Here is a 15,264-nt window from a genome sequence, read left to right on the forward strand (position 1 = left end):
TGTTTATGTAAAAAAGACCTGGAGACACCAGAAGGTTCCTTATTGATTATATAATAGTAAGACAGAGATTTCAGAACCAGATTTTAAACTGTAAGACATTTATAGGGGCAGATGTGAACTCTGCACACAATTTATTGGTTATAAAATGTAGACTAAAACTGAAGAAGTTGCAAAAAGGTTGGAAATTAAGGAGGTGAGACCTGGATAAGTTGAAGGAACCAGAGATTGTTGATAGTTTCAGAGGGAGCATTAGGTAATGATTGACTACATCAGGGGAAAGGAATAAAGTAGAAGATGAATGGGTAGCTTTGAGAGATGAAATAGTGTAGGCAGCAGATGATCAAATAAGTAAAAAGGCAAGGCATTTAGGAAAATATCACAGGAGATGTTGAATTATTGATAAAAGGAGAAAATATAAAATTGCAGCATATGAAGCAGGCAAAAGGAAGTACAAATGTCTTAAAAAGTGAGATTGGCAGGAAGTGTGAAATAGCTAATCATACATAATTAGCAGAAAGATAGATACTGCCTATAGGAAGATTAGGGTACCTATGGAGAAAAGAGAAGCAACTATGTGGATGTCAGGAGCAGAGACAGAAAATCAGTATTAAGCAAAGATGGGGAAACTGAAAGGCGGAAGGAATATGTAAAGGGGCCATATGAGGCAAATGAACTTAAGGGCAGTATTGTAGAAAGGGAAGATGACATGGATGAAGATGAGATGGGAGATATGACACTGTGAGTCACAAGAACAACTTGACAAAGCATTGAAAGACGTAAGTCGAAACGGCCCCTGGAGTACATGACATTCTGTCAGAACTAATGATATCTTTGGAAGTGCCAACTGTGACAAAACTATTGCACAAAGTGTGCTAGACATAAGAGAATGGCACAATAGCCCCAGACTTAAAGAAGAAAAATGAAACATGCTACATGCTACCCTTGCCCCCTCCCCTACCCTACCCTCCTTTTGAGAGCCCCTAGCACAGCTAAGAATTGGCAACATCATTACAAATGTTTGATGACCCTGTGGTAGTGCATTTACTTCCTCTGCTGGTCCTGAATTGTTCCACTAAATTCATGTGACTTTCCCTTTCCACTTCAACAACTTATGCCACATAAACCTTACGTAACATGAGACACTGAGACAAAAAAACTTAATTTTTGGACTCCAAGAATGCTGTACTTCACTTAAGTAACAACTGTTCTTATCTCGAATGTTGTATTACGAGATTTAGTGACCAAATTTGCATCGGAGGAACTTACTCCCAGCAGTGTCTCATTAACTCGGTTGTTCCACACCAGTCTTGTGATGCAAAGGTGGTGTGAGTTCTTCTAATCACAGTGCAGACCAGTGCATTCTAGGTTCTTGTTCTCTGTTTTATTTAATGTCGCTGAAAATTGCTGGAAGAAATTCTTTACCAAAACCAGAAGAAAACCTTTACACATTAAGCGTTCTCAGAAGCTCAATTCAGTACACTGTGTTAACGGTCATAGATGTCTGCGTTTTCAGTACTGAGCTTCTTCAGTATACAAACATCTCCGAAGAGCTCTGACTTAATTTTCAACAATATGAATTTGAGTTTTGTTCATCACTTAGGACCCATATATCATTGTGACTAGTTGTGAAGTGAATATATTTCCTTTGTGCTAAATCTGTGTAATGCCAACTAGGCACCACTGTAGAAGTTTGTTGGTTTAAGTCTAATCGAATACCTTACATATCTCTTTCATCAGCATTAAGTTCTCCATGAATCCATATATGGACATCAAAATGAGCAGTGTACCTGCATTGCTGTAGAGCATGCATTGCAATGTATTCACACAATTTATCACATACATTTACTGTAATAAATCAAACAATGACAGGAAAACACATACACCACAGTTACATGCTGTGGCTTTGTACATATATCTGACAAAAATATTGCATGAAGAATTGCTTCTAAAAGGAAAAGAAATGAAATAATGCTTTTAATAATAACATTAAACAACATAGTGTAGTATTCCGATTGGATCACAAACTATGATATTAATTTTGATCCAGACTCACGTCTTGTATATTAGTGGAATACAATACCCATCGTATTAAAATGGATCATCTGCTTCCATTGCTGTTAGTGGAATACAATACTCATTGTATTAAAATTGGTCATCTGCTTCCATTGCTAAGAGCTTGAAATGCAAATTGTAGACTTTTTTGTGGAGCATCACTCAACAACAGAAAAGCATTTTATACTCTCAAAAGCGATGATCGGTAGCTCACGCTTTTGACAAAGGGTGAAGGGAGCACATTGCTGCCACCGCAGTTACTGTCGGTTTGCAGCAAATGAGTCCTGGAGAGCTAAAGATGCATGCAGCATCAAAGGCAGACAGAGTTCTAAAATATCTTTAAAAAATGTTATTGGCTGGAACTGTTATTACTGGTGTGTCCAGGCTTCAGAATTCAAACAGAAGGTGCTATAAAAATTTAGGCAAGGAGCAGTTTTGCCTGCAAGACGTTGCATCCAGAAGTGTGTGATTTACCACTAGACCATGTGCATAGATGTAGAATAGCAGATTGAACAGAAGACAAGACTTCCTCAAGGAACAACCACAGTCTACAGTGTTACCAGTTTGTGCAGGTAGCTGGACCTCGAGTATTATCAGCATAGCCACAATATTGGTCTCATGCCATGGTTGACACACATTTAGATTCTGCAGTGGCTGGCCACTAGCCAGATTTTGTCTCAAAGAGTGTACATAATTTATTTGGGTAATGTAAATTGTAGTCTTCAAGTAGTTAAGCCAAAAGAAAGATATTATTTTAGCTGCCCAACAGAGCTGATGGTTCGATTGTAATCCTGAGTAATTTGAGAACTAACCTGTTCATCTGTGTCCAGTGCTGTGAATGATTCCCTATGATTTGTCAATTTGTTTGCCTTTTGGACTCTAATAATCTAATTGGAATCAGGACAGTGACCCTTCGCAAACCATTGATTGCTTCCAACATCTAATATAGGCAGAAGATCAGCTGTTGAAATGAAACCGATAATACAGCTCAAACCAAGTATATACCTTCAATGAAATAATGTACTGAGAGAAAAAAAAATCTCACTTGTGCTCCCCCCCCCCCCCCCCCAATCCCCCACCCAAAAAAAGGTCAATGTGAATACGGATGGACACACACATACACACACACACACACACACACACACACACACACACACACACACACACACTAGATCACTGAAGGCATGGCAGATTTTCTCCAGCGTTTCAAGTGTACTTCTGTTCTGAGCAGATATCTTACAACAATTTTTAGCTGCTACTACTCATCCTGTTTGCTTGTATGTTACTCTGATGTTTCTTCAAAATTTCTTGCTACTGTTTTATTATTGTAACTGTCTTTCTTTGCTACAGTTTTAAAACTGTGTAAATTAATATGTTAATAAGGTTGAAAAAAGACCTTAAATGTAGTTTCATTTTTCTGAGTTATATTGTCCTAAGAAATAGAAAAAACATTGAGTTAAATGTGCTTCCTGCTTCCTATCTTTATTTCTGTCTACCGACTTGTCCACAAAAGATACTGACTTTCCACTTTGACTGTTAATCACATTGAGATAAAATTTTATCTGTCTGTGACCAGCGCATCATACTGCCAAACTCAAGAAGTATGGTTTAGAAACAGAGAATTATCTAAAAGCTAATAGAAGTTTTTATGAAAGAGTGGTATCATTTAGTGATGCATTTAAAGAATGATAGAAAGAGGGAAATGTGAAATTAAAGAACTACAGGTAAGCCCACGAGAAATAGTACATTTTCATTTGCTTGTTTCGAGGTTTAGCGTATATTTACATCAATATAACTTATAGATAACTGTTCTGCAAACATTGCCATTATTGAAAAGCCATTCATGAAGTCATTGGACATTTTCCAGCATTCAAACGGTGATTTCAGGTCCCTTATGATTCATGTTGGTTACTGAACTCATCTCATCTCATGTCATTGTTTTATTTACCTGGATATCGACATTCTGTAGGAAACATGGTAATGGAAGCCCCTTAAAAGGTGCTTTGTGTGTTACACAGGTGCAGTGCTCTGCAAATGACAGTATGCATCAGAACTGGCCAAGTTCCATACTCAACTGAATTGTACGCTATGTACATATGATTAAGTGGTGTGAGCATGTTACAGAGCAGCGTTATTACGTTGACTTTTTTTTGTAACTTGTAATGGTCTATTCGCAACTAAACCAACAACACTTCGAACATTTTTTTAATTTTTTTTTATTTTTATTTTATTTTTATTTTATTTTTTTCATTACCTGGACAGTCTTACAATAGTTAACTGCATTAGTACCTTTTGAAAATTAACTGGACAATCTTACTTTGTCCAGAGTGTTTACTGGAAAAACTAAGGCTCATTGTGAAGCAGTTAAGCACTTCACTTCTTATCTTCATCTATCTTTCTGACATATGATGTTTTCCAATAAAACACAGTGATAGCATACAACACTAGGCAAGGATCAATACTGATTCATGTTGTGCACAATCCTCCTGAAAAACAATTTAGTGCTTGCCACAAATGATCTCCACATCTTGTGAGGACAAATTTAAAAAAAATCAGCTTGTTTCATGAATGTGATTAATGTTTGTTGTAGCAGAATGAAACCAACACACTTTAAATTACTTCACATTTAGGTGTTACTTTAAGAAGCACTAGTCTTTAGGCAATGGTTACTTTAATTTTGGAACTTTAATTGAAAGAATTTAAGCCAATGCAAGCCAAGCAAAGACTGAAAAATATGACTCATCAAAGTTTTGAGAATCCTGTTCTTACGTGAATACACAACACTACCATTGCTTTTCATGGTAAAACTTACTGACCAGAAATTACTAATTCAAAGATGTGATTTAAGCAAAGTGAAATAGGTTCTTGAAATGAAATTGTAACACTCATTACAGTTCATTGCCAGTGTATTAACTCATAACTACTTTTCACCTAGTTTGAATTTCTGTGAGTCTAGCTGTCCTACACAACGCTATAGAATAAAATGTCTGTGGCTAGCCTTCACAGATGCAGTGCAGGTGAGGACTTGCTGCTAAGATATTTTTGCATATTGTTCATGCCTCAACTAGGGGAAGACTTGACCATCATCATGCCTAATGGCTGCCACAATTTTTTTACAGAATACGTGTTGTGTGATACTATATGTAGGATAAATTTAGTCCATTTAAATTACATATTCATTTATATATTTAAGACTATAACACTAGATAATCAATATCAAATCATCATGTAGTTTCACAAGGCATGACTACACTTCTCTCTATATGACCATCATTAAATATTCATAAATCAATTGAATCATATTTTTATAACATACTACAAGAAATGTGAAGTAACATTATTCTGTTATAGATGGTCAATTGAAAATGTACTATTTCCTGTGCAACACCTGTGTACTTTGAATTGTAATAAAAATATGCGTAAAGAGCTCAAAAAATTTAGTTGTGCAGTTTTAATGTTTCGAATTGATAGTGTTCTGTGTATTCACTGTGGCAGTCACTAGTTGGATGAATTCATCCTAGTCACTGAGAGATTTGCACTCAGTTATTATGCATATGTCATTTTGAATGATCTACTTTAACTATTTTTGTTCAGCTTCAGGTTAAGATTTAACTGTTTCAAAAGATTAATCTTTAAATGTTTTATGATAGTGACCTTAGACAATGTTCTACTGTGGGTAACTGTTCCTGCCTTCCTCATAACAATTCATATGTTTTATGTACAAATATGTGTTGGTTCGATGGCTTCATCTATCAGACTTTAATTTCAAGATCTATGGTTCAATTTTTGGTCTGACGAAGAACTTTTACATAACTTTAGCAATGCTTTCTGTGTTAAAAGTGCCAGCTTGTTTGGTAGTTTGGATTCAGTGTTAAATTGAAATGCCCCTATAATTTGTTGGAGGATCATTACTGTAAAGAAAAGAAGAGATGCTAAAGATAGAAGACCAAACAAGAAAACTCATATAGACAATAGTTGGTGGATGCAGAGAGCAGATATTGTCAAACACAAAACATTAATAACAGCAGAGAGCAATGGTTTATGTACTTTTTGCGTCGTATTTTTTCTTTCCTGTATAAGGTTGCTTAGAATATGAATTTATTTTATCTCCAAAATTCAAGGTTCATTGATTATTCAACAATAACAGCTGCCTAGTAGTAGTTAGCTTAAAACTTCATTACATTTTGTGAAGCAATGATGGGATCTTTTTCCATTCCCATGACAAAAATAAAAAAAAATTAATTGCTTATGTGTTATTTTTTCAGTTTTGGATGTACGTCACATGGTTTGTGTGGATTGCTCCTATTGTGGAAGTCTGGATAACAGTGTTGTTTGTTGGTTCCTCTCTCTTTCTATGGTATAATTTTCTACGAGCTTGGAGAGGTGATCCAGGAGTCCTTTCAAGCACTCAAGAAGAAAAATATAGAGTAAGTGGCGTTAACTGTATAGTTCTGCTGCTGTGCAATTTTTTTGCCTGTAAAGGATGTTTGCTTTTCTGTATGCTCATTTACAGTTATTTCTTATTTGATGTATTGGAAATCTGGACACAAAGGATAGATAGTTAAATGCAACAAATAAAAATTTATTATTTGGTTGTAGACGAATAGACTATTGATGTTAAAGATGAAACTTTAGGTATATACAGAGTGTCTCAGAAGTGATGTTCAATAGAATTATTGAAAGTTCAGGCCAAAAGTAGCTAAAAAGCTCCAATAAACATGGGTCCACAAATCAGCCATTGCTGTTACACCAGTGAGGAGTACACTGAAATGCACTTCAAGTATGGCAAAATGAATGGCAGTGCCCTGGAGGCTGCACGATTGTGTGAAGAAGGTTTTCTTCTCAGCAGGCAGCCTGACAGGCGTACGTGTAGCCAGTTACATCAGTGCCTTAGAGAAACCAAGAGTTTCGCAGGCAATGTATGAGAAGGTCGACCCAGATCCATAACAACCGATTTTGAGGAAAGGGTGTAACTCATTGAACATGAATGTCAGAGTACTTCAACAAGGAGGTTTGCTACTCAAGAGGTGTCCTGAGTCATAGCAGCGTATGGCAGATTTTACATCAGCAAGTATTTGATCCATATCATCTCCAGTGAGTGCAAACCCTCAACACTGCAGACTTCTCTCCTAGAGAGAATTTCTGCCAACGGGTGGAACAACAATGTACTCTGAATCCCCTGTTTGTAAACAGTATTCAGCTCATGGATGAGGCTGGATTTACCAGTGATGGTATTTTTAAATACCATAACTGTCACATTTGGGTTGATGTCAGTCCTAATGCAACATGCGTATCATGACATAAGCAGTGTTATTTTTTGAATGTCTGGGCAGGACTGCTCAGAGAATGCATAATTGGGCCACACTTCCTTCCTCAGAGACTAACCGGACAGCAGTACATGCGGTTTCTGTGGACTGAACTTCCAGATGTAAGTGATGATGTCTCACTGCACCAGCACCTGAACATGATGTGGTTTGTGCTTGATGGTGCTCCAGTCCATTTTCATTTACGAGTGCACCGGCTTCTAACTCAGACATGTGTTCAACATTGGGTAGGTAGAGGAGGGCCCGTGCCATGGCCTCCAAGGTCTCTGGATTTAAATCCCATGGATTTCTGTGTGTGGAGGCATTTCAAAAACGTAGTCTATGCTACTGTGGTCAACTTTCTTGAGGAATTGTGCTTGTGGGTTGAAGCTGCCTTCCAGCATTTACAGAATTCCCCAGGACTGCCTGAGAGGATTCACAACTCATTTCAGAGATGAGTTAATGTTACATTCAGACACATGGACAACATTTTGAGCATCTACTCTTAACATTTAGTGTCTAGGAGCACATGGCGTCTCTAATGAACCGCAACAGAAAATGGGTTGTATCTCAACAATGGTTGGAGCTTTGTAGCTACTTTTGGCCTGTACTTTCCATGTGTGTATTATTGACCATCACTTCTGAAACACCTATATATTAATTAGTTTCTGTAACTGACAGATTAAAATGTACCTCCAAAGAAACTGAAAAGACATTTGATTAAGTTGTAAAGAGAGTCCTGATGGCTAAGTGGAAGGACATAAAATATATCATTCAGTGCTTTCTATATCACCATGTTGGAGAGCAACTAGTAGTCCTGTCATTTAATACATAAAGATTATTGATTTATTCAGAAGTTTAATGGCTCATAAACATTTCAGCACATATGACTTTACCACCAGCTTAGTGTTACAGTTTCTTGTTGCTGAACATTTGCCAAATTTTATACAAAAAAAAAAGAAAGATGTCAAGATAATGCAGTAAAGCATTGTTTATATGTTTTTGAAGGCAGATAGTAAAATAAATGTACAAGTGAGATTCACATTAAAATGAAACTTCTAAACATATTTGTATCAACTTGAAATTCATCTAAATGAAGGATAATATACTGTATAGCAGCAGGTACAGCAGTCCAGATTGGCTTAAGCCGGAATTATGGACAATTTTAGCCACTTAGGCTTTAAGAATGAATCAGTTGTGGTTTGTTTTTTGGAAGCAACACTGCATTCATAGATAAAGTCCTCAACTGCAGTTGCTGTGCACATCTTACTTCCAATCCAGTAAGTACTTCTGACAGACTGGGAGTGACTGCAGATTTCAAAAATTTTGAATGCATCACACTGCAACATAAGCATCACAACCATCAAAATCAGCTCTATTTGAAATATGAGCCCAGTCATTGTCTTCTTTGGTACTTCAGAATCTTCAACAGATTCCAAGCAGTTCTTATGTACTGCATTGCGTAGCTATGCTTGGCTTCATCCCGGAGATGCTGTAGTAAAAGAGCAGAATAAGGTAGAACAGTATATAATTTTCCATAAAAAGGTTCTTATCCTCATTAAGCATTTCTAACAACTTTTTGGTGGAAATCTTTCTGTTGTTCTCATTGGCGTGCATAATGGAGTGTTTGTTTGTGAAGCATTGAATCTTATGGAATACAGGTCCAAAGAAATTTTACAAGTTTTTCGAGTCCACTAGAAGGAAAACATGTGGTATTTGTCGAATTTTGTGGTATAGGCAGGGCAACAAACTGAATTTTTCACAATTGCAAAATCTCTCCACCATTTCCGTCGAAACATGATCCAAAATTTTCTAATACATGGCTCAGTACAATGTGAAGAGGGTGTTACTAATAAAATACTCACTATATCGTAAGCAGGACTAACATTTAAGACAAACAACACTAAACGCACTACAGATGAAAGTATGCTCCATACACACAGCAACCACTGCTTTACAATCTGCCATCTGGAACTGGAAGTAACCAGGAATAAAATTTCAATCTATCTCAACATGTGACCCCTTCACAGACAAACTCAAGCATGTGATGTCATGGCTGCTATAACAATCATAATGATCGTACAGCTATGCTTGGCCTTTGCCCCCCTTCAGCTGCTCTTCCTGGTCCTTTGCTGTCTCTGACAGAATTACAGTGTCATCGGAAAACCTCAAAATTTTTATTTCTTCTCCATGGATTTTAATTCCTACTCCAAAATATTCTTTTGTTCCCTTTACTGCTTGCTCAGTATACAGTTTGAATAACATTGGGGATAGGCTACAACCCTGTCTCACTCCCTCCTCAACCACTGCTTCCCTTTCATGCCCCTCAAGTCTTATAACTGTCATCTGGTTTCTGTACAATTCGTAAATAGCCTTTAGCTCCCTGTATTTGACCCCTGCCACCTTCAGAATTTGAAAGATAATATTCCAGTCAACATTATCAAAATCTTTCTCTAAGTCTACAAATGCTAGAAACGTAGGTTTGCCTTTCCTTAATCTATCTTCTAAGATAAGATGTAGGGTTAGTGTTGCTTCACGTGTTCCAACATTTTTACAGAATCTAAACTGATCTTCCAAGTGATCACAGTATGCCCATATTTTTACAACACACTATTACACAGAAATATGGGCATACTGTAATCACTTGTAAGCCCACAATTACAGTTTGTTCTGGGTCATCATAAATTATAGAACACACTAAGAGTCTGCAAAGAAGAAAATGTGTTAAAAAACTGAGAAACAGTAGTTCAGCCCAATTCAAATCCAGTACACAAAACAGCCAGGTTACAAAAGGACAGTGTAAGCAAGGTAGATACTTTAGCACAGCATGATACGAACTGTCTTGCAGAGGCCTGGTTGCACAGTGTTCAGCACACTGGACTCGCATATGGGAGGACAACAGTTCAAAGCCGCATCCAGCCATCCAGGTTTAGTTTTCCTGTATTTTCCCTGAATCACTCCAGGCAAATACCGGGATGATTCTTTTGAAAGGGCAGAGGCAATTTCCTTCCTCGTCTTTGACGCAATGCAAGTTTGTGCTCTGTCTCTGATGACCTCTATGTCGATGGGACGTTAAACCCAATCTTCCTCCTTTTCTTCACAGAGACCAGGTCTCTGGGTTTTATATCCAGCTTGACATCAGCAGCGCCGGCCGCTGTGGCCGAGTGGTTCTAGGCACTTCAATCTGGTACCACGCCACCGTTACGGTCGCAGGTTCGAGTCCTGCCTCGGGCATGGATATGTATGAAGTCGTTAGGTTAGTTAGGTTTAAGTAGTTCTAAGTTCTAGGGGGCTGATGACCTCAGATGTTAAGTCCCATAGTGCTCAGAGCCATTTGAACCATTTTGACATCAGCAGCCAGGGTCATGTGACAGCCCACTGGTGCCTCTTACTGGCTGCCAGAGGAATCATTGATAGCCAACATTGTAGGTTATCGGTCTCACTATCAGCTGAGAGAGAGATAGAATCCCTACTCCTCCTCCCCCCCCCCCCCCCCTTGTAATCTGCATGTGATAAGGCCAGAAATATCCCTGTTGGTACCATAATAACTGCATGAGCAGGGGTGGTGTGGGTGCACAAGCCAGCTAGAGATTTACTGCCCATTTCTTTGTCTGGTGTTGCTGTATCCTTTGCTTGTGGCAGGGGTGAGGTGCTAATGCTGCAGTAAGGTGGAGCTGTTGTACCAGTCCCCGAGTCTGTGCTGGAAGTCAATGGTGCAGGAAGTGGAAAAGGTCCCATTCTATGAGGGACCAATTCCAAAGACACAGATCCTGAGGATGTGGGTCTGCCAAGTGTCTCAAGTTTATTTATCCATCACATTGGGAGGGAAAATCATGGTTGTCTTGAGGTTGAAGTCTTTGAGTGTGGACACAGTTGGTTCGCATGTCACATCAGAGTGGTGCCATTGGCATCCACTATGAACATTTGTCCTCCCTGTCCAGCTATGATAATGCCTGGTATCCTTCTTGGGACCCTCGCAAAGGTGCAAGTCCAACCTCTATGTCTGACATCTTAAAGGTGTAGATGAACTGTTCAGCTCTGCCATCGGAGATTGGGTGTTACGGTGCCATTGTTAAGTGCTGTATGCCCCCCCCCCCCCAGGAGCAGAGCTACTGAGTAAGGCAGCACAATGGTTAGCACACTGGACTCGCATTCGAGAGGATGACAGTTCAAATCCACATCTGCCCATCCATATTTATGGTTTCCCTAAATCACTTGAAGCATGTGCCAGGATGGTTGCCTTGAAAGGTCACAGCTGATTTCCTTCTCCGTGTTTCCCCAATCTGAGCTTGTGCTCCGTCTCTAATGTCCTCAGTGTCAACGGGGCATTAAACACTAATCTCTTTCCTCCTAGGAGCAACGCTCCTGATTCATATTGGATGAAAATCAATGGCCATTGCCCAAAACAGTGGTTTCTGGGGTTCCTTCAATAGCGAATATTTTCAGGAAGTTATGTATTGCATACCTTGTTGTGATATTTGACAATGTTCTGAAAAGGATAGAATGTTACTCACCTTATAGCGGAGGTGCTAAGTCACAGACAGGCTCAACAAAAAGACTGGCAAACAAGTAAGCTTTTGGCCAAAAAGGCATTCATCAGAATTAGACAACATACACTCAACATTCATGTAAGCACAACTCACACACAGATGACCACAGTCTCTAGCTGATGAGTACAGACTTCCCATTTTGAATGTCAGTTATTGAGATTTTGTGACATTCACCTTTTGGCAGAGCCAATCTTTGAGTAATTGAGCTAAGCTAGACCTGCCAGGGAGGAAAAAATTCAAAGTCGCACATCACAGAAGACAAAAAGCTCTGAACTGCAGTACACAGTTTACCTGTAATTCATAGAGGTGCACTGGCGTGCCTCACACAGAGAGAATCCCAGAGTGCCCCTGAGAGCTACAACACCAAGAATCACTTCCTGGCTTTTGGCAGGCTATATAAGCGTGACTGTTTCTGGTCGATTGGCAGTCTGGATCAGGCTGTTGCAGCTCCTTTGAATGACTCACGAGATGTATCATTTTGGGAGGAGCCGGTACTCACCTGCTACTGTTTACAAGGCCGTTGATAACACTGAAATCAGTACTGGTGCCAAGGAGAAGAATAAAGTTAAGGTGAAAGGCATTGGTTCCCATGCCGTACTTGATAGTCCTTGTGTTTTTATAGGTGGTATTTTGAATTTTGCATTGTTTAATAATGATAATGAGTTCGAAGTGGAATGCAGCAGTGAAGTTATCTGGTTGCTTATAACAGTGTAGGTGAAACCAAATTAATTGTTGGATGTTTTTACCGGCCACCCGATTTCATGACAGTTCTAGCGTCATTCAAGAAATGTGTATAATCAGAAGCACGTAAATACCCAGATCATGCGATACTTGTTGGAGGTGATTTTAATCTACCAAATATATTTGAAAATGAACAGTTGAGATCACAATAGTATTTCTTTATTAACCGGTTTTGCCTTATCTGCAAGCCATCTTCAGAATTTTTTGGCCCCCTATGGCTGGTGCTAGTGGCTCCTTGGATTTTTCATGATACCATTGTGGTATCTGAGAAGTCACCAGTACCAGCCATAGGGGGCCAAAAATTTCTGAAAATGGCTTGTAGATAAGCTAAGACTGGTTAATAAAGAAATATTTCAACTGTTCATTTCTAAATATTAAATCAGTTTGCTGCTCTCCATGGACTATGTTGTCAAATTTTACTACCAAATATAAACTGAGATGTCTGTGGATTCATTGCCTAGTAATACTAGGGCCCGTGTTGCCCGGCAGCCTCGTCCAGCGGCTAAGTCCCGTTCAACGTCACCCGCCTAGCGTGCAACCAAGAACGGCACAGCCACCAAAACAAAAAGTGAATACATTTTTTTAATAAAAAGGGAGGGAGATAAGGAAAAGAGATAAGGAAAGGACAGAACACAATTTATTGTCTATAATAAATCATACAATCACCGTTGATCTTTATTTTACAATTCCCATTGCTAACTTTAGCCCATAAAAAGAGGTACTCATCAGCATTTAATTTCTTCTTCCTTCTCGTAGTCAAAACAAATGGCATGCTTGGAACAAGAGTACCATAAGGCTGTTTAGCCAACAGTCCTGTAGTCTCAGCAATACTCCACGTCTTCCAAGCCAAAATGTTAGCATCTGGAAATGCTTCAAGGCCACCATAATCTGCTTGATTGCCCCATACAACAGCAAGTGTCAGCCAGGTACTACCTCCAAACACTGCTTGTACATCACAGGTAAAGTTCAGATGGAGTCCACAAAAAACATTTGGACCTCCAATCAATTGCTGTTTATTAAACTGCCCAGCTAAGTCAATATCAATCGCCTTCAAACTGCGATACACAGGTACACTGCGCCGCCAGCGACGACGCCATACACGTCGCAGAGGCATTGCTGTGGCACATTAACACAAGTGAACGTTGACAATGTTAGTACAAAAACAGGGATTAGCGATTATGATGTCATTATAGCAACTATGATTACAAAAGTTAGTAAACCTGTCAAGAAGGCTATGGGAGTGTTTCTGGTTGATAAACAGTTGTAAGCATCTCACTTACAAGGGAACCTCCCCATCGCACCCCCCTCATATTTAGTTATAAGTTGGCACAGTGGATAGGCCTTGAAAAACTGAACACAGATCAATCAAGAAAACAGGAAGAAGTTGTGTGGAACTATGAAAAAAATAAGCAAATATACAAACTGAGTAGTCCATGCGCATGATAAGCAACTTCATGGAGAGCGTAGGCTTAGGAGCGCTGTGGTCCCGTGGTTGGCGTGAGCAGCTGCGGAACGAGAGATCCTAGGTTCAAGCCTTCCCTCGAGTCAAAAAAAATTTTTTTTTCGCAAAGTTATGATCTGTCCGTTCGTTCACTGACGTCTCTGTTCACTGTAATAAGTTTCGTGTCTGTGTTTTGTGACCGCACCGCAAAACCGTGCGATTAGTAGACGAAAGGACGTGCCTTTCCAATGGGAACCGATAACATTTGATAGCAAGGTCATAAGTCAACCGATTCCTCCACAGGAAAATACGTCTGATATATTCTATACGACACTGGTGATGGCATGTGCGTCACATAATTATCTGAAAATAAAAAATTAAAATTTTCACTCGAGGGAAGATTTGAACCAAGGACCTTCCATTCTGCAGCTGCTCACGCTAACCACGAGACCATGGCACGCCTAAACTCAAGTTGTCCTTGATGTTGCCTATCTTGCACATGGACTACTCAGTTTGTATATTTTGCTTATTTTTTTCATAGTTCCACACAACTTCTTCCTGTTTTCTCAATTGATCTGTGTTCAGTTTTTCAAGGCCTATCCACTGTGCCAACTTATAACTAAATCTGAGGGGGGTGTGATGGGGAGGTTCCCTTGTTAGTGAATTGACATCACATAGTTCCAATAAGATGGATGTAGAAGAATTATGGACAAAGTTCAAGTAGACTGTAAATTGTGGTCTGGAGAATTGTCTGCCTGGACAGTGGTAAAAGGATGGGAAAGACCCACCATGGTTCAATAATGAAATTCAGAAGATGCTGAGGAAGCAGAGGTTGTTGCACTCTTGGTTCAAAAGAGAACGCACAAATGATCACAAGTGTAGGCTAGTGGAGGTTCATGCTTTTGTGAAAGGATCTGTGCATGAAGCATACAACAGCTACCACCATCACATTAAAGCAAAACATCTGACAGAGAACCAGAGAAAATTCCCTTGCTGGCCACTCTAGTGTGGCTGGTGAAGGTAGCAAAATGAAAGACGAAGTTTTAAATTTCACAGTCAAGAAATTGTTAATGCGGAAGAATCATAAGCATCCCTGGCATAGAGAAACAACTGAAAAATCTGAAAGCAAATAAGTCACTAGATGAACATGGAATCACAGTTCCATTTTACAAAGAGT

General features: G+C 39.1%; 1 protein-coding gene across 1 annotated transcript in view; it reads left to right on the plus strand.

Annotated features, from left to right (window-relative positions):
• LOC126174970 (palmitoyltransferase Hip14) overlaps positions 1-15,264 on the plus strand; it is a 107,861-nt gene that overhangs the window by 32,041 nt on the left and 60,556 nt on the right. Inside the window, exon 8 of the mRNA XM_049921440.1 lies at positions 6,318-6,479. Coding sequence (XP_049777397.1) covers positions 6,318-6,479 — 162 coding nt within the window. The remainder of the gene's footprint in view (positions 1-6,317; positions 6,480-15,264) is intronic.

Source organism: Schistocerca cancellata, chromosome 3 (genome assembly GCF_023864275.1).
Source record: "Schistocerca cancellata isolate TAMUIC-IGC-003103 chromosome 3, iqSchCanc2.1, whole genome shotgun sequence".
NCBI lineage: Eukaryota > Metazoa > Arthropoda > Insecta > Orthoptera > Acrididae > Schistocerca > Schistocerca cancellata.